The sequence below is a fragment of the Apus apus genome, chromosome 2 (assembly GCF_020740795.1).
Source record: "Apus apus isolate bApuApu2 chromosome 2, bApuApu2.pri.cur, whole genome shotgun sequence".
Lineage (NCBI taxonomy): Eukaryota > Metazoa > Chordata > Aves > Apodiformes > Apodidae > Apus > Apus apus.
In genome coordinates this window covers 127,832,648-127,855,891 of record NC_067283.1, presented here as the reverse complement: position 1 = coordinate 127,855,891, position 23,244 = coordinate 127,832,648, and the positions used below count along the sequence as shown (strand labels likewise).

Here is a 23,244-nt window from a genome sequence, read left to right as displayed (position 1 = left end):
CAGAAGGAAATGTTGTAACTTATATTATTTTAAAATCCACACTTATAGTTTGTTCATCTGAAAATTCTTGCCATAACACCTGTGAGATACAACACCCAGAAGCAATCCCCAAGAGAGAAAAAGTCCCTATAACTTAAAGTAAGCCCAGCCTCTGGCAGGCAGGGAATTCATAACTCCTTAAAGGCTGCTGCTTCTGCTTTCTTACTTGAGGACTCCTCTCTAAAAGAGAAGCACAAGAGATATAATTGAATAGAAAGCTGGTTAAGTCCCATCTGTAGCTCAATGAATTTCCAGAATACACAACAGCTGAACTGTACCTGTGAAACTGGTATTCCACAAAAAGTATATTAAGTCTATTTTTATTCCATAAAGCGTCTATTATTAGGATGCTGTTTTGAAATTAATTAAGGTATAAAACTATATTACGAGTAAACTTTATGGCAAGCATCAGAAGCTAATGTATGTTTCCAAGCTGAGAGTAATCAGTGAGGAGACAAAGGGGCAATCAGTATCCCACATCTGAGTGTTCTGGACAAGGGTCAAGTCTGAAATTCAAAACCTGAGCTAGAACAAAGTCCTAGAAACCATAAAAAAATCTAGAGATAACAAAGAACTGGACTTTGGGAGAGTCTTGTCCTCAGCACAATCCTTCGAACTCCAAACAAGGACTGCAGGCCTCCAGGAGCCAATACTGCACAAGTGAGGTGTTTCATGGGGATTTTAAAGTAAGCTTGAACAGTCAGCCACAGATCAGTGAATCACACGAAGTCAGGCCAAACCTGCAAAGAGGCAGCCAGCAATGGAGCTTAAATCCCATCTCTTACCTTTCCCTCAGTCCCTTTTGACCATTGGATATCTGAAACTGTGTATGCAGTATGTATAAAAGACCATCTTTTCCAGCTCTCTAAAAGGCATGGTGCCTCTGAACATGTGCTGAAGTAGTGTCTGGCAGACATAGGAAGCATTAGAATACAATATACACACATGGACAAAATATCTGACGTGGAGACACACTAGAATGACCGCAAGTCCTTAAAGTATTTCAGGATCACAACTCAGGATCTGGATGACCCTATTTTATTAAGTTCCCAGTTTCAATGTTTATGCCTATTTTTAAAATACCCCTCCATATGTCTTCAAAGTTATGTAGTTTTTGAATGCAGAAGGAGCCCCCACCTGAGGCACTGTGTCCAGCTCAAGAAAGTAACGGAGCTATTAAGGTGGGTCCAGGGGAGGTCCACAAAAATGATCAAAGGGCTAAAACACTTCCCTGTGAAGGAAAGATGAGAGAGTTGGGGTTGTTCCACCCAAAGAACAGAAGGCTCCAAGAAGACTTTATAGCAGATATTAAATATTTCAATATGTAAAGGGGACTTACTTGTGAGAAAGATGGGGACAGACTTTATACCAGAGCCTGTAGTGACAGGACAAGTAGTAATAGTTTTATACTGGAAGACAGTATGTTTAGATTGGACAAATGAAAGAAATGTTGTATGATGAGAGTGGTGAGACACCAGAACAGGTAACCCAGAGAAGCAGTGGATGCCCCATTCCTGGAAGTGTTCAAGGCCAGGGTGGATGGGGCTTTGTGCAAGCTGGTCTAGTGGAAGATGATAGTGCTCATATCAGGGGGATTGGACCAGATGATCTTTGAAGGTGCCTTCCAGCCCAAACCATTCTAGAATTCTAGGACCCTACAATTACAGAAATAATTGCCTTTAGAAGAAACTCCATCACTTCTAATGATACTCTACAGCTGTCATAAAACAAATATCCTCCAAGTCAGAGAGTTCACAGTACCCTGACAAAGGCCCAAATCCCACTGAAATATAATGGGATTGAATGCCTGAATTCTTCTAAAATACAGAGGAATTTGAGTGCCTACCACCAATTGAAATGTAATGAGATTTGAGTGCCTAAATCCCATAACCTGATTGAAAATGTACCCTCAGTGTGTCATACGATCATGAGGGCAGGTGGGACTTTGAAAATGTATCACATTATGCCTCAACTAGCAAAGCAGAAGCTACATTTAATTAAATAGCAGATTATCCCAGAGTTTGCACTTATGGGATTACTTGCATTTTTTTCTGCAAGAGAAGATGGAATTGCTGGACCACTACTGCTACACATTTAGCTGTTTCTGCATTCTTCTTCCCAGCAGAGAAAGTGATGGGAAGTTCACAGAGATTGCATAAAGTTCTTTTACATTAATAAGTTTTTCTGATTCTGCAGGCCCTGGCCCCTAAACAAGGTTAAATTAAGCAAGCTAACCAGCTAGCATTAGCAAAAATCATGGTTTTGGCACAAAGGATTACGATGGTCTGATAGGCTTTGATCAGGCCTGTAATATATACACCAATCCTCTGGAAAACCAAGTAACTAGTGGGTGAAGGCAGAACACGGGTGGCATCTGGTACCAATATGTGACGAACAAAAACATCAAATACTTTCCGGGACAGCCCAGCAAGTATTTTGCAATCTCTTACACATCTAGGAACTTGTTTTGTTCCTCTTTTGACTCGATACAAGTGAAATACACGGCATTGCCACAGGGTGGCTCAGTCTAGCCTGCAATGAAAGCCACAGATTTTATGCTTACACAAGGAGCTGAAGCAAGGCAGCCTCAAAGCTTTCCGGACTGCTACAGCCGGAGTACGCAGGGAGGATAAAGAGAAAACCAGGAAAGGCACAGACCTAATTTTAATTCACCTTTAGCCTGCGCAGTTCCTCTCACCCCACTGAAGCAACAGTTTCTCCTGATGACTCTCTGAATGAATAGCACCTTGTGACGTGAAGGGACTGAGCCCACATTCCTCAGCAGCCAAAAATTCCACCGACTTCCTTGGAATTCCCAAATGACCCAGTAATGCAGCCTCATGCCTTGTTCCAATACTTCTTCACCGTGACAAAAAAAGTCCTATTCTCTTCAAAGGATTCGGGCTAGGACTCTTGCTTGATTGATAGTGTCATGGTGAAAACTGACCTCACTAGCACTGGAAGGCTGTTAAAAATGTCATGTTACCATGTACAATAAATGTCATGTCACCAGCTGTTAGAATAGCTGACTAACAGACTAAAAAACATGCACTTATAACTATTAAATATTTCTAGAGGTGAAATACTCTCATTTGCTTTTTAAAAGTAGCTTGGTATGAGTAGAAAACTTTTAAAATAACTATTGACAGTAAAAACAACAACAAAACAAAAAAACCACACAAAACAAAAACAAAACAAAACACCATAAAATAGACAACTAAACTATTGTAATGCTCAGATGTGATCAACTACCATAGAAAAAAACTTTCCTGAACAACTAGAAGTTAGGATTCTCTTGTTTCTAGCAGTTATTTTCTCCTCTGCTGCTATATGTTAGAGGACATTTTCATCCTGAGGCAAAGTTTAAAGTTCGTAATAGTTACATGCTCAGCCTATCAGGTTCAGCAGTACAATTTTCAAAATCCAATTTATTGAATTTCCCCTGATTTAATATATGCATAAATGTAATGCATTTCAAAGCTCCATTTCTTCTGAGCGCTACGTATTTAAAACAGAATTGGGAATTTAAAGAGAGAATTTGATTAAAAAAAAAAAAAATTCCCATGGCATGGCTTCTAAATTAGTCTTTCACAAGTGCTTTTCAAAGCTATTAATTCTGCTCACGATGAATGCCAGCTACCCTGCCAAATCTGGGAAAATTGCCTGACAGGCCAACATCCATAAAAACCACCACGTTCAAAATTAATTCCAGTCTGATCTACTGCTTGAACAATACAACACAGGAAAAAAACAAGGAATCAAATTCCCTAGGACCCTAAGAATGCAATTCCAGCGGAAGAATAACTCCATTCTGGCGGTAAGAGTAGCCCCCAGAGCGGTACGTCCTGTCAAGGGAAACACAAGTCTCTACCACTGTTTGCAGTCACAGCTCAGGTCACCATACCGGTGCAGCTTTGATACACGATTTGTGTGCCCACGCCGCGCAGAAGAGACCAGGTTTATTTGAACGGGAGGGGCACTATTTTCTGGAAGCATCTAACAGAAAGCCGGGTGCGTGGTAACCTTGGAATGAAAACTCGACTGAAAGGCTTCCTCAGAAACCCTCGGTATCACACTTTTGTGCGACATACCCATGGCATTATTTAAAGAAAATGCACAGTCAAACACAAAAGGTGCTCGTTTTCTCCAGAACATGGTGTCCACAGGTCACTATGAGATGGCGAGATGCTGTTTCATTCCCACCGCTCTTCAAGGACAGCGATTCCCTCCTCCTCTCCCCCGCCCCGACTCCCGCCAAGTCACGGGTCACTTCTACCCGTGACACTTCACGCGGTCCCCACGGTGACGCCCCTCACACGGCCACAGAAGACACCGGCCCTGCAGCAGGACTTGGTGCTGTGACGTGACACACGTCGACACCCCGCACTTGTCGGGGGTTCCCGCGGTTTCCGCGGGCTGAGACCCGCCGCCTTCCCGGCCTGCCCGCGGGCCGCTTCCCGCCGCGCTCCTCCCTCCCCGCCGCCCGCAGCCCCGGGAGCCGCCGGGGGGACACATGCGGGCGTACCGCCGCCGAGGGCCACCGCGGAGCCCCAGCCACCCGCTGCCCTCAGTAGCGCCCAGCCCCGCGGAACTACAGCTCGGGGCGGGCACCGCTGCGCCCGCAGAACTACAGCGCCCGAAATGCAACGCGGCAGGGTGGTGCCCCCCCCCACCACCACCCGTGCGCGCCCGCCGTAGCCGCCTCGCGCTGCCTGCCGGGAAATGAAGGCTTTCCCGGGGCGCGAGGCACGCCGGGACTTGTGGTCCTCCGCCGCCCCTCCCGCCGCAGGTACCAGCCCGCTCCCCGCCCCCGGGCCGGGGCTTCGCGCCCCGAGAGGCGGGGCCGCCGCGGGGAGGGGCGGCCCCGGTGGCGGCGCGGCGGCGGGAGGCGAGCGCGGCGGCGAGGAGGTGAGTGGGGGCGCTCGCCCTCGCCTCCCTGCCCGCCCGCCCGGCAGGAAGGGGCGAGCGGCGCGGGAGGTGCCGTGGGAAGCGAGCGGGTCAGGCGGCGGGGAGCGCGGGCTGGGGTGGCCGGGGCGGCGGAGCCCCGCGCCGGGCAGGCCCGCCCTGCTCCCTGCCGCGTCCTCGCCGCGTCGGGCGGGGGCGCAGCGCCCGCGCACCTGTGCGGAGGCGGCTGCGGCGGTTGCGCCGTCCCGGCGCGGGGGGCGCCGCGAGGAGCGTGGCTGGGGCGCCGGGACCCCCCTTCCCCGGGCAGGGCAGGGCGGGCGGGAAGCGGCGCCTCACCTCAGGGCGGCTCTTCAGCCGGCGCTGCCGGGAGAGCTGCTGGTTTCCCAGGCTGTGTGAGCGGCGAGGTTTGCCGGGCCGCGCAGCTGCGCGGGGTCGGCCCCTCCGGTACCGCCCGCCCGGCCGCCGCTCCGGCGGGGGCGTAAAGCGGCGGGAAGCGGCGGTTCTGCGAGCGTGACGGCCCGGAGGCAGCGGGAGGCGCGTCCCCTCCGCAGCCGTGCCCCGCACCCGGCACCGCCGCAGCGACCCGGCGGCTCGGCCCGCCCCGCGCCCCGGGTTCGCTGCCCCAGGGCCGTGCCGGTGGCCGAGTGAACGATAGCTGCAGACTTTCCTTGGTTTTCGTCTGTTGCAGAACCATTAAGTCACAGAGGTAGGCAGCGTCAGCACATCCTACTCTGGGATTGCGGACGCGGGGGGGGAAGTTTCTTTCAGTTGCCTCTAATCGGGGAACAGACTCCAGGCAGGACTTGCCCTCCTCTCTGTGCTTTGGTGTGTTTATGTACGAGGTATGATAAATAGGCCCCAATTTTGAGTGCCTAAACAGGTGAATTACGTTGTTAAGTAACTTGGTTGACACGCAATACTAACACAATTAGTATTTTTAAAAAGCTTTATAAAACCTAACCCGGCAATTTATCTGTCAAATTCCCCTGGTTCTTCAGCTGACTTTCCATGGTAGTGCTTAAATCCTGTACAGCAGAGGTCAGCCTGGCTGCATTGTCCAGAGACAGTAATGTATGTAACCAGATCACAAACAGAATTGCATAGCTGAAAGTCTTCGAAATCCAATTAGAATTGTTAAGTAAGGATTGTTTTGTTTCTTATCTATTATCCTTGAATCGTGCGGCTTGCATGTTTCTCACTGAGCACACAAACCATTAGCTTAAAAGGGTTTGGAATTGCGATAGCTGCAAGCTGGAGGCAAACCCTTTTAAAGTGGTTTTATTATAGCCTATTTGCTTCACCGCAAAAAGGGAGGTGGCTGTTGTAAACACCCGGTAGGGTAAGTTGGTGTCATGCAGTTTTGTAGCATGTGACTGTAGTGTTCCTGGGACTCTGTCCTATCCTGTTTCAGATCTAGCAGTTCTGTACTTGAGCAGATGTTCTTTTCGTTTCATCAACGCATTGTTCTTAACAGCATTCTTAATTTACACTTGGGAATCAAACTAGACCAAATACGGGTTTTTAACGGGAAACAAATTTCTTAGAAAAAGTAAAGCAAGTATGTATCTACACAAGAAACAGGGTGCAGTTGCTTGATTATCTCTTGCGTGTCATGAGCCATCTGTTTGTTCAGAAAGTTTTTGTGGTGCAATGATTCGACTGGTTTAATGCAGTGACATGCCAGACCAGTCTGTAGTGAAGCGTGGGTATTAACAGACCGTGCACTTAAATCTTCCCTCTTGCTGCACTGTTGTAAGCAAAGAGTGATATGGTTTATCTTAAAGTGTTTTTTATTAAATTTTCTGTTCCCTTTTGTTGCATGAATTAGCAGTAAACTTCTGTATTCTTAGAAAAAGTTTGAGTCCTAAGGTTGTGACCCTCATTTGAGCTTTGTATTCTTTTTCTAGTGTTTAGCCTTCACAGAGTGCAAATTATGTAATTTTAAACCCTATTGCATTTTATGGCATGTAAATATTTTACATACTTGAAAATTTCTACACTTTTACAGTTTAAGATTGTTTTTATGAGTCTGATATATTTTGTCAAGAAAACAGAAAAAGAAGGAAAGGTATCAGATTAAATTGTATACCCTTTGCTCACTTGACCTGGCATTTTTGTTACTTCACTGATACTTACATTACTTCTGAGTGTTAGGAATTGGTGAGATACTGGTAGAATTAATCCCATTTATTTATCTATGGGTGTGTTTACTGTGTTAGTTTGAGTCAAGAATGTTCTTTAGAAGCAAATACTGTGATCATCAACATTTAATATGCATTGGCTCACAATTTAGGATGGTCTTGCAGAGTGCAAAAGAAACTAAACCAGAAAATGCACTCTGGAAGCAGACCTAATGCAGTCCAGCTGCTAATAATCATTCAGTCAGTGGTACCAAATTATAGCCAGTCTGACATAAAATCTGCTGAAGCATATGCAGTGCAGTTACTGGGTTCTTAACACCAAGTGCTTTATTCTACAGGTCTGTTCATGTAGAGCTGTTTTGGTTGCCAGTATAGGTACAGACTGTCAGTAATGCCTGTTCATTTAAGAGTAGTAGTAAATATGTAAGCTCGCAATAGTAAGTTCTTGACTGGCATTTCACTTGAAAGAAAGAAGTTCTTCTAGAAAGACACTGTTCACAAGTACTGCAACTGGCAAAAATGGCTTCTTTTTTTTCTTTTTTTCTAAGAAGTGATGAAAAGTACGGGCTTTTTTCTCCTCAAACTTCCAACTCCTGAGTGAACTTCACTAAGTTCCCTGAGATATGGACTTATCTTCCTTTCCTAGTTCAGATTCATAAAGTCATGCAGCAGAATATGATAACCACTTTTAATTATTATTTACAGATCCTTTGATTTGTTGCAAATCTGGACTCAATTGGATTCTTCTGTTTACAGGGATTCCCACACCTCCCAGGAACATAGCTGGGTGGGGGGGCATTCTTTTAAGGGGTTGCTTCCAGTTTCTTATGCTGCTAACATGAAAGAGTCACCTAAGTGTCAAGGGCAAAAGGAGTTCCTTGTTTGGTATTTTGTACAGACTAGAATATTGGTAGAGAAAATCTACCAGAGAATACTTAATGTCTCAATATTTCTACCTCAATTAAAAAAAATACTATTTTTATTGTTTAAGGCAGAAAATCTCACTTATTGAGATAAAGGTGGGAAAATCTTAGTCTAGCTACAAGAGGATGTCTTGTCTCCAAGACAGGTGTGACTTGACTTTTTCAAATTACATGAGGCTGAAGCAGGTCATCTGTCTGACACGTGGAGTTAAGTCACACAAACAAGCACAGGGCTGTGCTGCAATAGAAACAGGGGTTTATGATACTGACCTTTCTGCTCCCTTTGGTTCTGCTTAGTATCCAGCCTCACCTCACCCCTTAGTGAAGCAGAGGTACTCTCTCGGAGGCACTGTAAGTTTGAAATTGTTCTCTTTGGTCAAGTTCCCTGAGCTTTCTAACATACAGTGTGTGAAGATTTCCCTGTGTAGGTGAGAGGATGAGGAAGTTTGGTTTTTTTCTTCATTCAAGGAATTATTTTAAGAACGTTTTTCTTTCATGTTGATTCTGGTTCACTTCATATTTATTTCCTTATTCATGCTTGCTAAGATTTATTTAGAGCAACAGAATGCAAACATCACTTCACCCTGGCAATTAGGAAACTCATTTGGTTTTTACTCCTGTAGATGATTGATTTTATATATATGTGTGTGTGTATGTGAATCAGTTGATGGTTTCCCATTTCACAGCAACCTGCAGCCTCAAAGTTGATTGGTGTACTCTTGGGTGAAATGGGTGGTGACTCAAATCCTATTAATCCAAAAAGATGGCATCTAATTTGCATCTTGTAAGAATACTGCTTAGGGTACTTTGTTAAAAGGAGGAGATTTTTTGGCAGTATGATACTGCTGTCCTAAAAGTATTAAGTATTTAAATAGTATTAAGTATTAAATACTATTAAGTATTCTGTCCTTCTTTTGCCCTTTTTTTTTTTTTTAGAAGTGTACACACATGCTCACAACATAGTAATTTTGGCTTGAAATTGTTTCCTTGAAGAAGAAGTATCAAATCTTTTCTTTATCTTTTTTCCCTTAACTTGTTTTTTTCCATTTTAATGTGCTGGAATGGAAAACTAGCTGCTATTACAACACTGCTTTTGATGTGCATGCTTGTAAAACTTAATTGCTCCAATTCAAGCTACAGAAAATGGGCCCAGTTAATGTCATTACAAATGTCTGCAGCAGTACGTGGAACAAGAGTTGTTTTGAAAAAACATTTCGCTTTGAAAACTGATCCATTATACTTCAGTGAATATGTAATATATTCAAATATGTTTTCACCTAAGTTGTTAACTGTGTTGTCTTTTATTTTATGTAATGTATACTGTTGCATGCATGTTTGGCTCATGTAGTCTGCACCAGCTGTCCTTCAGAAGCAATTCTGAGAAAAGCTTTTGTACTGGTTATATAAATCAGCCACTGAAACTACACCAGCTTCTTCAATGTCTAAAAATTGCTGCTTTTTCAGTCAAACAAAGTAGCACTTAAATCAAAAATGACAAAAAAAATTTATTCTTATGTAATCTTACTTTAACTTTCTGTAATTTACATTTTAATAGCTGTGAAAGACACAGAACTGCTGTAAAGCTGTCCAACAATTTATATGAAGCCAAATTCCTTGTGAAAAAATGTTAAACCATCAGTATTGCTACCTACCATCTCACTGCTGATACAAATTATTCCAAAGCAGTATCTTAGCGTTGCTTTCACTTAAAAACTACAACAGTATTTTCTGTCCTTCACTGCAGATACTGTTCTTGAAAAGGAAAGAAAACATGGCTTATACAGTGAATGAACCTTAAACTCCTGGACCAAAAACTGAGGCTTTTTTCATGAAGGATGGCAACACCATATGTTCCTGTTCCTATTCCTATTGGAAATTCATCATCCAGCTTTACAAACAGAAACCAAAGAAGTTCTTCTTTTGGAAGCATCTCAACGAGTTCCAGCTCCTCAAAGGGACAGCTGGAGGACTCTACAATTGGTAGTTTTAAAAAGATGAACGTGCCTGACCAGCTTGGTTCTACGTCATCTGTATGTAGTAGTTCACTTGTTAGGACTAAATTTACTGGTATGGATACATCCATAGAGTACTGTACTCAACCCGTAGAAGAAATAGAGCAGAATACAGATTCCAGGAGTTGGGAGGATCGACCGTCCACACCTACTATACTGGGTTATGAGGTGATGGAGGAAAGGGCAAAATTCACTGTAAGTTTCGGGGATGGTATAATTCATCCTGTAATGACAAGATAACAATTGAATGTGCTTTGCATTCTCTTTCAGTAATTAATCCCACCATTCAGGGATGTTGGAGCACTTTACAAATGCAAATTTAACTTCAAAAAACTGCCTTCTGACAGGAAAATATCATTCCCATTATACAGGTGGGAAAATTGAGACTCAGAAACAGGCTTTCCTGTAATTGCGTACGTGTAATAGAAGGGATTAATTTTACTTCTGGCATCAGTTTCTACTAGGAAAGTTAGGAATTCCTTGCAAAGTTAAAATTTCTTGTGAAACTGGACTTCTAGAAGTTCTGGATAGTTGAATGTCTTTAAAAATGTAGTCTTTTATTTTAAATTAATTATAAGACACCCTGATACTTCACTTTTACAGACATTAAAAACATACAGTATTTTAATTAAAGTGCATACATGTAGTTTACAACTTCTTGCATTGCTAGGCTTAGTTTCTAGGAAGGGTTAATCTGTTCTGAAAATAACAGTTAGGTGTCACGTATGCAGCATCTCATGACAGAACACCAGCTTAACTGATTTGTATTGATTTTTCTCAAAATATACTGTAGCTGGCAATTCAGTTTTTTACATCCTATAAATACATTAAGGCATGTGTGCATTTGTTCTTGTGGATACAGTTGAACCATTTCTTTGAGATAATTCAGCAATGTAAGTCTTTTTTTCCTACTTACTGTGTTACTTCACGAGATTAACATTATTCACAAATAGCTGAGGAGGAAACAGAGGATAAATTTTTCTCCTACTTTTAAATATTACAAAACTGTGGAAGCTAATGCCTTTGTGATACTTCAATTACTAGTAAAGTAATGAAGTCCTTTTTGCAGAGACCTGAATAATGCTACTTTTTATTTTTTTTACATGTAGATTAAGAGGTTCCTTTAAATAATATTCTAAAAACTAAATACTTTTTATGTTGACAGAGGTTAGACTGAAAATATGCCAAGGCATATTCCAGTATGCATGTTGGATGCTTTTTCACTATATTTAAAACAAGGAGTTAAAGTTTTCATTTTATGTAGGAGACCAGGTTACAGTACAACTTAAATGTTCTTCATCATTAAAATGCTTGGTTGCATTTTGGATCTTTCTGAGTTCCCTTCTGTTGCTATGTTTGCTTCTGAAAGCAGATAATTAACTTTGTTTTCAGTTGCATGCTGACAATAAGCTTGCTATTGTGCATTAAAACTATCATGTAATTAGTGCTAGGAGTTTTGGTTGAGCAATGCAAAATCAGTGAGATGGAAGACAGTGGAAAGTAAATTGAAATAATCTGTAAAAAGAGGAGACTCAGTTGGTGAAGTTTTATTACTGCTAGCATCTCATAGTTCTCAAAAATAAAAATCTGAATTACAAAACCTGGGTAATGTACTAACTTCAGGAGTTAAATGTCAGTGCATGTTGGAGCATGTGGCTGCTGAAGCCTATGGCAGAAAAAGCCTAGACTGAAAAACATCTCTGTTTGTAAGCAATTGGTTTCAGTGAGTTGACAGTCCTGAAATGTTCAGTTAGCACTTTGTTTTAAGCCAACTGGAAATCGTTATGAGATGCTGAGTCAGCTGAAGATTGTTACTAATTGGCATCTTTTCATTGAATATTTTGTATTTGTGGAATAAGGCAATTCAGGATTGATTTGCATTACTTGAATTTGTTAATTTGTAGTTTTTTGTGAAAACCTTGTGTGAAGGAGCTGACAACTAGTTTTGTAATTATCTAGTTTTTCTTGTTATTCATTACAAATCTTGATTATTAATTATTTTTTGGTAATCCTTCATTGAAAAAAAACAAACTACAACCCAGACTTTTTTCAACTTTGGCAAGAAAACCAAGGATGTTTGTTTCAGGTTGACCTTTTGGTTTTTGTGGCCAGCAATCATGATCTCATTGCTTTTCTTATGACCATAATTTGTGAAGACTTTTTTTTTTTGTCTGTTACTTGCTTGGAAACCATTCACAGTGAGGGTCAAACTAGCTGGATTTTTTCACATGTACGTTTGTAAGCTATGTCTCTGCAAAACTTTTAGCAGAATGAAAAAATAAAATACTAATCAGCAAGTAAATCAGCAAGCATATTCCAAACCTCTTGTTTGATGCTTTGCTGTGTACAAGCAAAGAGTCTTCACAATTTTCATAAAATAAAACTCTTTTTATGCTTTTGGTATTACAAGAAAGCTAAAACATTTGGACAAACATTTATGCAGAAAATGCAAGGCAGAAGAATTACATTTTAATGCTGGCTTCAGAGGCGTGTCTCACAGCATGACTTTTAAAATATAATAGCTTTTTGTTAGTGACTGAAATACTGCTTCTATCACAGTCCATGACTTCCACAGATGCTGCTGCTTGAAAGTGGAATTTTGTGTTTAAAAAGTAGGTAAGAAGTATTTGCTGAAAAATTATTTTAATTTGCACCATAGTTATCTGCAGTTTGTGTAATTGTCTGCAAGTTCAATATAGTATACAAAAGTGCTAAAAACAGTCTTGCATGTGTACAAAAGTTGTCTAGCAGTGGGGTTACCTTATCTGGGACTACAACAAGAAAAATAATTTTATCAGCTAAGATAACCTGCTGTGAAAACTTGACATGCTGGGAAAGATTTTGTTGTGTAGCATATTCGAAAATGTTTTAAATAGAATTTGGCTAAATAACTATAAGGGATTGTTTATCACTGTGATTCCAAAATTACCTTTTTCTTCCTTGTATTTTATTTTTTTTAAACTAGGGAACACCTAAACTGGGAAAGCTAACCCAGTACAGAGCCTCTTTCCTTGTGTTGGAAATACAAAGTTGTGATATGAGAATCCTTCTTTACTAGACACCAGTTAATAATTTTAGTTGAAATTATGTGCTGGTAGATTGTTTGTATTCAGACATTTGAATATAAGTCCTCTGAAAAGGTAATTAGTTAAAAAAAAATATTAATGTTGTATTTATCCATTTGCCTTTAAATAGCAGAATGGCACTGCTGTGTTGTTGCCTTGCTCAATCATGATTCAGAGAATCCATTACTTCAGTATAATTGTTCTGATGTGGTTATTTAGGCAAGTGGTCATATTCACCTGGAAATACAAAACCTAATGCTCAAAACAAATGGAAGCAAAGCAAAATGTTATTTTTATCCTGCACCACTTTTCCTTGTGAGTCAAGTCAGATGAGACATCTTAAAACAATATAACACTCAGTTACTGATTATTACAGCCATCTTAAAAACAGATGGGCCTCAAGGATTGATGAGTAAAACTGTAATTCAGCACAGGTTAAAGTAGATCACTAGAATATACTTCACTTACCTCTTTGATAACTGAGACTTGGGTTTTTTCTGGGAAAGAGTTGGGATGCAGTTTTTACAGTTTCTTACAGACATAAAATAGTTCAATGTATTTAGGAATTACAGAAACTGAATTCTGAAATTAATTTATATTGTTTGTACTGATAATTGGGGGGGGGGGCATTTAATCCAATTAAGGATTTTTTTTTTAATCGATGAGGTTTTTTTTCATTAAGAAATAAATACCAGCTTTCCAATCACTGCAGCCTTAAGTTCTGCACATTTTTCTGATACTTCTGTTTTTCTGCACAGGTGTACAAAATACTGGTAAAAAGAAGTCCAGAAGAAAGTTGGGTGGTTTTCAGACGATACACTGACTTCTCCAGGCTTAACGACAAGGTGAGAACTGTACAATACCAAATTTCTCAGCTAACTTGGCTCACTCTTCTCACGTTTCATTTTCTTTGTCTCACTTTTTTGGCCCCTTTTTTCTTGTCTTGTCTTTTTACTGCATATGAAACATACTATCATAAAGAATGAAAAACATATGATTCCTAATATTTTTCAGAGATACATGAAATAACTAAACTAGAGTAAAGAACGTATTTATTCATATTAAGCTGTTAGTTTGCTTAATACTTTATTCCTAATCTATGTGATAAAGGAAATTAATTCTTTAATAGTTGGATCCTCTGCATGGAAGTAGACCTTTTATTTAGTCCATCTTAAGGTATGTCTTCCTGCTAGCAAAAGCCTGACTTCTTCCCAGATGATGAAGTGTCATATCAGAATATCAGAAGCCAATTCATAAAACAGTTCATATTTTGGTCAGCTATGTCAGATAACAGGCCAAGAACTGGCTTACATGCATTGATTTTTTGTGTGGTTATCAGTAGTTTGAAAAATCAAAACACACCAATACTAATTTTAGAATAGATATTTAGATTTTTACAGGTGAAGTCCTTAGTCTTCAATCAAATCTTAGACAAAAATATTAGGCTTTAACACGATTTATAGGTACTAGGATTTCTGTTAAAAAGGAAGAACTTCTTTTTTCCCTTTTGTCAGTGAAGCTTTTTCATCTTTCAGTTCATATCTAGGCTTTTATTTTGTTACTGTTCTGTAATTCTGGAGAAGCTTCAGAGTTACAGTGTGTTTCAGTTCCTGGAGCTGTCATTTCTCTATTATGAGAAGCATGATCTCTTAGAAACTGAAGAGTAAATGGTTATATGCACACATCAGTGATTCAACAGGCATGGCACAACACTTGCAATTCCTTGCTTTGTAATGGCAAATATACACACAAAGTTGTATGCCATGTATACTTTCAGGATTTTCTGAATTCTTACCTTCTAGAAATCTAGCATAAACAAGAAAAATATACTACCTTGTAAATCCTTTTCTTCACCATTCTTCCTGAGGTTGATGGCAATTTATTCATTCTCTGAAGTATTAGAAGCTTGGCGTTAAATGCCAACTGAATTGAATAATCAATCACTGTGTGCATTAGTTTGAAGTATCAAGAGGGGATATTGCATTTCAGGAAGACTAGGAAAAGGCAAAGAAGTACTATGCTTTGTATGTGTCAGGCATATGTGACAGTTGGAGTTTAACAGTGGCTAAAAGTTGAGAAAGTGAGAATAAGGGTAATGTCACAGGCAGGACATGCATAGATAAAACTGGGTGGAGATGAATGAGTGCAGCTCAGCTAACTAATAGAAGCAGTGTGAACTTAGTAATAGCATTCTTAATTTGCCCTGATCTCTCAAAGAAAGTAAATAAGGCAAATACTTTTACTAAGGAACAGCTAATAAAATAGAAATGAATGGGAGTAAAAGTGCTGAAAGCTGTGAACTCTTCGTTTATGGATGAAGCTAGTAAGTGCAGCAGTAAGAAGGTTAAGACTTGAACAGATTTCAAGTGTAAGCGACAAGTTATTTGAATGTCAAAGGTATTTACTATCCAGGCAATGAAAAGGTTATGAAAGTACCCTATGTACTGAAAGAAGACAAATGGAAGATGATGGCAAAATAATTGGATGCAGTGGAAATACGAGATATTGCCAGTATTGGTACCACCACTGGTAGACATGGTGATCTCAAAGTCCAAAGTAATTTTTAAAAGTACAAATAGAGCAGTACAGGCAGTGTGCTGCAGTGGCAAAGAAAGCCAACAGGATGCTGGGCTGCATCAACAAGGGCATCACCAGCAGAGATAACGAAGGCATCATCCCACTCGGTGGTTGTCAGACCACACCTGGAGTATTGTGTTCAGTTTTGATCCCCGCTCTACAAACAGTATGTAGACAGGCTGGAGAGGGTCCCGAGAAGGGCCACAAGGATGATCAGAGGACTGGAGGGCCTGCTATGTGAGGAGAAGCAGAGAAAACTGGGTTTGTTCAGCCTTGGGAAAAGAAGGCTTCAGGTAGACCTTATTACAAGTGTTCCAGTACTTAAAGGGTGACTACCAAGAAGATGGAAACTCCCTGTTTACAAGCAGTTACATGGAAAAGACAAGAGGTAATGGGCACAAGTTGCTCCTGGGAAGATTCCAATTAGACACGAGGTAAATTTTTCACTATGAGGAGAATCAAATGTTGGAATAGTCTCCCAAGGGAAGCGGTAGATTCTCCCACACTGGACAGTTTTAAGTCTCAGCTTGACAGGGTGCTGAGCAATCTCATATGAACTATAGTAGTACTAGAAAGGTTGGGGCAGATGATCCTTGAGGTCCCTTCCAACCTGGCATTCTATGATTGTGAAGACTGAGGCAGAAGTGCTGAGATGCAAGATGGGCTGTCACAGGATGTGAAGAGCAATAGGTAAAGTTCTATAAATCATTAGAAACCAAAGTAAGGGAAGGAGGCAGTAAAATAACAGATCCATTACTTGAGAACCAAATACGGGAAGCAAGTTAACGAATGATATAGCAAAGACTGAAATACTGCCTTTTACTATAATAGTAATAGGAAATTTAATCTTAGTGGATCTTGAAACATGATGGGATTTGAAGGGGTTGGAGCAAAGGATAAAATACCTGGCTAGATGCATAGATTTTGTTTAAGAACACCTAATGAATTGGAGAAGTATGTGAAGAATACTTACCAGTCTAAAAAAACAATGGGAAAAGACTGTTGTAAAGTTTTTTACTGTGCTGGTAGAGATGTTGAACAAATAATTAAATGGCCTGTCTTAAGAAATGAGAGGTTAACTGTTTCTCTTTGAGGCTATGCCTCATGTGACATCCATAATCTTGTCATGTGGTGATGTAGGCGAGAGACATCTAGAAAAGCTGCTGCATCCAAGCAAGCAATGACAGCCAGCACAACTTGTCTGACCCACAGTTTTTACTGCTGTATCTGAGGAGTGTTAAAGGAAGAATGCCCCAGGACAGTGCTGTTGAAAATTAGTCTGCTGACAGCAGATAGCTTCCTTACACTTTGTGGATCTGTGTATAGGCATATTCTTTCCTTAGAAATAAATGACATGATCTACATAACTAGGCAAGTGAAATGACCATTAAGTAGAAATTTGTGTGGTTGAAGAGCTTTCTGTGGAGTGGTTATATGTGGTCCTCTCTACAACTGAAACAGTAACTCATTTTGTTAACCTTTTCTGGGTTCAGTTCTATTCAGTATTTTATTAACTTAAGCAGGATTATGGAGCATAGAGAATAGTTACTTATCTAGTATTAGTCTTAAGAGATTAAGGAACTTTGAATGACCAAAGATAAACTTAAAAATATCAAGAAGAATCTAATGTCAAGGTGAAATTCAGTAAGACTTCAGTAAGTTGTAAGAAAATAAGAAACTAGTAGTTATACTGAGCTATTTAATACGCAATGCTTGTCATGTTAAAAAAGTGCTTTTATGCTGTGAATTGGTATTTGTATGAGCAAGGGTGATCCGCTAGCATGGTTCTTCCTTTAAACTGTGTAGAGAGATTTTAGCTGAAGTACAGTATTTGTTTTAACTTCTTAAAAACTTAATCTGCTGAAAAAGCTAGTCATAAAGAAAAAAGACAGGGTCCAAAAAGAGTAGTTAAATAAATAGTTTTTTGTCAAAAGGTTTAAATTTTGCTGTGCAAGGATCAAGGCACCCACTGAAAAATTATCTTGGATCTATGTACTGAGTGCTAAACTGTTTTCAAGGCAGATTCTAGAATCCTGTCACTGGAATATTCATACTAACATATTAGGTGTATGCAGTACATCCCCATCAGAAGTCCACTTGATTGTGTCTTCAGAAAAAAGTCAAGCGTTTATTGTGGCAGCTGGAGTAACACTGCATTTTGTAAAGCCTTTTTGCTTTTTCCAGTCTGAGATTTTTCTGTGTCAAGAGGGGTGACCTCATCAATGTTTACAAATATGTAAGGGGTGAGTGTCAGGGAGATGGAGTTAGGCTTTTCTCAGTGTTGACCAGTGATAGGACAAGGGGTAATGGGATCAAATCGGAGCATAGGAGGTTCAAGGTGAATATTCAAAAAAATTTTTTTACTGTGAGAGTGACAGAGCACTGGAACAGGCTGCCCAGAGAGGTTGTGGAGTCTCCTTCTCTGGAGACATTCAAAACCCACCTGGATGCGTTCCTGTGTGATGTGCTCTAGGTGACCCTGCTCTGGCAGGGGGGTTGGACTAGATGATCTTTCGAGGTCCCTTCCAACCCCTAGGATTCTATGATTCTATGAAGAATCCCTTCTAAGAAAGGCATCTAAAAATAGTTGTTGTTTTTTTTAATCTTCATGCATATTAGAAAAGTGATGCATATCTTTATTGGACAGGTCCATTGTTACATAATTTCATGTTCCATCCACTTGCATATTTCATATTTTAATTTGGAGAAAAATTCTAGATATTTCTAACATTACATGTATTCCATTACTATTTAAGTAACTAAAAAATACAGTTTTGCATGTTAGTACTAGGATTTGAGCTTTGTCCATGCATAGTGACATGATTATTTTCTGGGTGTACAAGGAGCAGCTCTACTAGAAGTCTCTCATCTGTGTGCTGTAATTCATTCTGGTAGCCCCCTCTAAAAAGACAAGTTGCAGAGTTGTAGATCTGCAATGGGTTTTTAAATACTTTATTTATATAGTACTTGGTATCCTTGAGTGCTTTAGAAAAAACACCACTGAAATGCTTACTCATCTGATGCTTCTTGCTTATGTACAATTTTGTTTACTGATTCAAAGGTGTTAAGTAGGAGACTCGGAGACATTAAATAACAAAGCAAAGTTTTTCATTCTTGTTTCATTTGATTGTGTAAACAGCACAGAAGTGACAGAATAGTGTCCACAATTCATGCTATAATTTGTTTTGTACTTATCGTTGAGGCTTCCCTTGTGCTTGAACTTAATGGAAGACAGAAAGATTCCATATTTCTGAGTAAATTCAATGCCTGTGTCAAATTCAGTATTTCATCAAGTCTTTTTTCTTGGTTTTCTTCATTTGTATTTGCTTTCTATTTCAGCTAAAAGATATGTTTCCAGGCTTTCGGCTCGCCCTTCCTCCGAAGCGCTGGTTCAAGGACAATTATAATCCTGACTTCTTGGAAGATCGACAGTTGGGACTACAAGCATTCCTCCAGAATTTAGTAGCTCACAAAGATATTGCTAACTGGTATGTGATTACGCTTTCCTTCTGGATTGAGATTTTTTTTGTGTTCAAAGTCCTCATATAGGTTTCTAGACTCTAGCAGTGTATTTTTGAGCAACATAGGAAGGAATTGCATTAACATGCATGTTGTGCATTTGTTCATTACATTAATTACTTGGTGTGCTATTAAAATAATCCCCTCTTAATCTAAGAGAAAAGGGCAATTGGCAATTGCAGTATTTTGAATTGTATATTGTTAACTGCTAACTGAAAGCTGTAATATTTAAAATATTGGACTGATTCCATGCTTGTTCCTATACTGTACACTGAATACAGCACTGATACAGTGTTAATCATAGAATGGTTAAGGTTGGAATGGACCTTAAAGATCATCAGGTTCCAACCTCCCTGCTGTGAGCAAGGATGCCTCACACTAGACCAGGGTGCACAAAGCCTCATCCAACCTGGCCTTAAACACCTCCAGGGAGAGGGCATCCACAACTTCCCTGGGCAACCTATTCCAGCACCTTACTGCTACCCTCACAGTGAGAAATTCTTCCTGATGTCTTAATTTATATTGAGATTGTTAGGTTTTCATAATGGAAAGTACCTACTCTATTATGGGATTTATTCTTAAAATAAGTATAAAACTAAAGATTTCTAATTTACATGACATGGTAGTTATAGAAATACTTTTATAGATTGCTTTACATAAGTAAATAAAAACCACAAATCAAAAAAGGCTTAAGGAGAGTAAAAAACACAATGTGTTTAAGCAACAAAGTGCAGAAGACTCATTGAGCAGTAACTTTTTTCATACAAAGTGGAAGATTCTTTCAAATCTGGAAGATGAGTACAATATAATTCTGGCAAATAAAATGTAAAAATCATTTTTAATAGGCCAAAAGAGAACTTTAGTAAGCAAGTTGCTAGATGCAGAGCAGTTAGTTCTGAAAACTTTTTCCAACATCAGAAATAAGCAAGTTATGAGGTTGCTATACCAGAGATTCTTTGAGGAATGAATCTGAGGAATGAGGAACTATCTTCGTTTGAAACTTTATTAAAAACTTAAGAGTAGGAAATTATCTAAAGTAAGCAGCATTCCCTCAAGTATTTTAAAGGAACTAAAATGTAAAATTTCTGAGCTGTGGTGTGAGACCATACAGTGCTCATATCTACTTTACTTTTTAGTGGATTGGCTATTATTACATTTGGCACTTTTGTATACAGCATTAGACTGTTGAGTCTGGGAACTAGAGATTAGTAATTCTGACTGTTGGTACTGCTTGTAATAAAAAACTCAAACTGGTAAGCTGGTAAATAAAAGTAATTCTTGGAAAAGAAATAATGTCTTTTGCATAGGGAAATGTATCTTACAAGTAGTTACGAGGGAGCTCGTAAAATGGTTGAAAGGCAAGGTGAACAGGATTTATGGAAATTTAGTGTATTACATATGGATTGTGTGATCACATTTATCAACGATGTTCAGAATATCTGGAAATAATGAGGTCATGAAGTATTGTAGAAGGATCCCAAAGGACTGAGTGACTAACATAAAATTTAATGTAATGAAGCGTAAAACGCTAGTAAGTACATAGAGAGAATTATAAACTCAATTGTTTTTACAACCTGGAAGATTACTGTTGGTATTAATAGTTTTCTGAATCAGCTGAATCAGTTACGTATTCAGTAATAGTCAAAAAGTTGCATAAAATTGTCGAAGAGGAACTTGAAAGGAAAAAAGTTACTATTGTGGGAATCTGAATCTCACTTCCACATAGTCCAGTGCTAAAATGCAGCATTCCTTTCAAAAGAGGGTCTGTTAGAAATAAAAATACAAGCAAGAACAGATGAAGCTACAGACAAACATCCTGCAATAAGAGTCCTGTTCTCTTTACTCTGTCATCTTGAGAAAGGGCTGGCTAAACTGGGTATATGAAGTCATCAAGGGGATAAGGAAGGTGAGTAAAGAAGTTAGTATTTTGGATGATTCATAGTCATCTCTCAGTCTGTCACAATGAGTTGTGAAGTTTTTTTGTGAGATGTCAGAGACAAAGCTTAAATGGTTTTAAAAAGAAATTTGGATCAGCCTGTGAGTTTTTGAATGTTGCTTATGTTCTGCTGGAGACAGACTAGTGCTGGATGGACTCTTAGTCTGCTTGACCAAATCTGAAGACTTTGTTTCCTTTTGTTGCAGCTAGTTTGGTATTTCAGCTACCTGGTTTGAATCTTGATGACTGTCCATATTGGACAAAAGAGTATTTGTCATAAGGCAACATGAACCTACAAAACGTAACTTTTAGACTGCATTGGTCATCACATACAAAAGGGAATGTAAATGTTTATAGAATCAGTTTGCGTTTTGTTTAAACATAGTTAACTGAAATGTAGTGTTGAGGAAAATTCTGATCTTGACTGTGTAAGGCTCTGAATGAAGATTAAGTTTTGAAATAAACTGTAGAACATAAGATATATCAATACGTTATAATGTTTAGATCTGTGGAAGGTCTGGATTCCTCAGGAAGTGATTAAAACTAAGCAGATGGGAATCTGCCTGATTTTTTACTCAGTTATCAGAAAATAAAAGTGACTAGGGATGGAAGTTATTATTCACACCTTATGTGAGCCACAGTGATCATCTGACCCTGCTTCCTTCTTAAAAGCTACCATCTACTTCTACAGTTTTGCAAGTAATTCAAGTTGTTTGGGTCACACCAAAACCAAATGAGCCTTTTCTCATTGTGGAGAAGTCAGTTTCATTTCTCTTTCTGCACTGTATTATCATTGAGGCATACTGACAGTGGGAAGGTTGCCCGTAAGGGATAGGAAGCCTTACTGGGTATACCTGTTTTTTAAGATAACCAGATTCACAAAGTAGCTTGAAGATGAAAAGTAAGGTAGCGTGCAGCTGACTAAATTTGAGTCGTCATTTTATTGTGCCTTGTATTGAAGATTTGGTTGAAATTGAAATCCACCCACCAAGCTTAATGTGTTCAAGAAAATGTCATGCAATCCATGAAGTGGGAGAAAGAAGTTTAACTTGCTAAACAGAAGTGTCATCTGGGTTTATACAGATGAGACAGCTCTCCTCCTCCTCCAGCCTGTGTGAGGAGGAGGTTGAAAGGGAGGAACTCGGAGTCGTGTCAGGGATCCCATGTGCTGTGCTGCCCCTTGCTGCCGTTCTTAATGCTGGTGTACACTGGCCTTGCTGCCTCTCTTGAGAAGGATGTCAGCTAGCATAGGAGAAAGAAGCCACATACAGCAAGTAATCTCTGTTACATGACTTTGAAGATTCCTGTGATACTTTAAGGCAGAATTTTCTCCTATTTGTTAAAGGAAAGGAAGAGGTGTAATGCAGGAAGGGGAGAGCAGGGCAAAGCAGACTCAGAGTAAAGCTAGGCTGCAAATTAATGTTTATGCCATCAGATGCACATTTTAGATAACAAAAAAAAATGTTTTCAGTGACCTGTGGCTTTAAAGTGTCTTGACCTTCTTATGTAAAATAATGAATCTACAGATTTCAGTTTCAAGTAGTTTCAGAAACTATAGAACAAGACACAGTTTTCTGTCAGCAGCTCTAGGGAAAACAAAACCAAAAGAAAGGGTTTGACATGATGTTAGTAGATGATGTATATAGATTGGGTATTTTTGCACACTTAGTTTTCTGTACACTTCCTTTTTCACTCACAAGCATTGCTGCATGTTATGCCATTTTAATGTTACCCTTTAATGACACAATAAAATTACTAGCAACATGTAAAAATTAAATACCTTTTAAATTTGTTTGAACCAAGCTATGTAAGTATGAAGATACTGGAGAAAAATGGTGAGCAGAAGTGTTTCCACATAATGAATTCTGCACTAGGGATATGAGTTCATTCAGCATCTTTATGAAAAGAACTATGCAACCATTAAAAAATGGACTTAAGCATCATGTGGGAAAAGTGTCACTACATAGAATGATAAAATGGCTAGATTTGGAAGGGACCTTAAAGATCACCTTGCATGGGCAGGGTTACCTCCCAGTAGATCAGTTTGCTCAGAGCCCCATCCAGCCTACCCTACCCTTGAACGCTTCCAGGGATTGAAACAGATTAAACTATTTGGAGAGGAAAAAA

At 39.6% G+C, this 23,244-nt stretch overlaps 1 protein-coding gene across 5 annotated transcripts in view; it reads left to right on the top strand.

Moving 5' to 3' along the window:
- Window positions 1-4,889: 4,889 nt before the first annotated feature.
- The window catches only part of SNX16 (sorting nexin 16), a 29,837-nt gene continuing 11,482 nt past the window's right edge, over window positions 4,890-23,244 (top strand). The window contains exons 1-4 of one of the 5 annotated variants that reach the window (XM_051609908.1): window positions 4,890-4,947; window positions 9,753-10,215; window positions 13,844-13,930; window positions 19,002-19,150. In XM_051609908.1, coding sequence (XP_051465868.1) covers window positions 9,844-10,215; window positions 13,844-13,930; window positions 19,002-19,150 — 608 coding nt within the window. In that variant the 5' untranslated portion in view covers window positions 4,890-4,947; window positions 9,753-9,843. Of the gene's footprint in view, window positions 4,948-5,261; window positions 5,651-5,762; window positions 5,787-9,752; window positions 10,216-13,843; window positions 13,931-19,001; window positions 19,151-23,244 lie in introns of those variants that run through there. The other 4 variants (XM_051609912.1, XM_051609911.1, XM_051609909.1 and 1 more) reach the window with 4 other exon arrangements.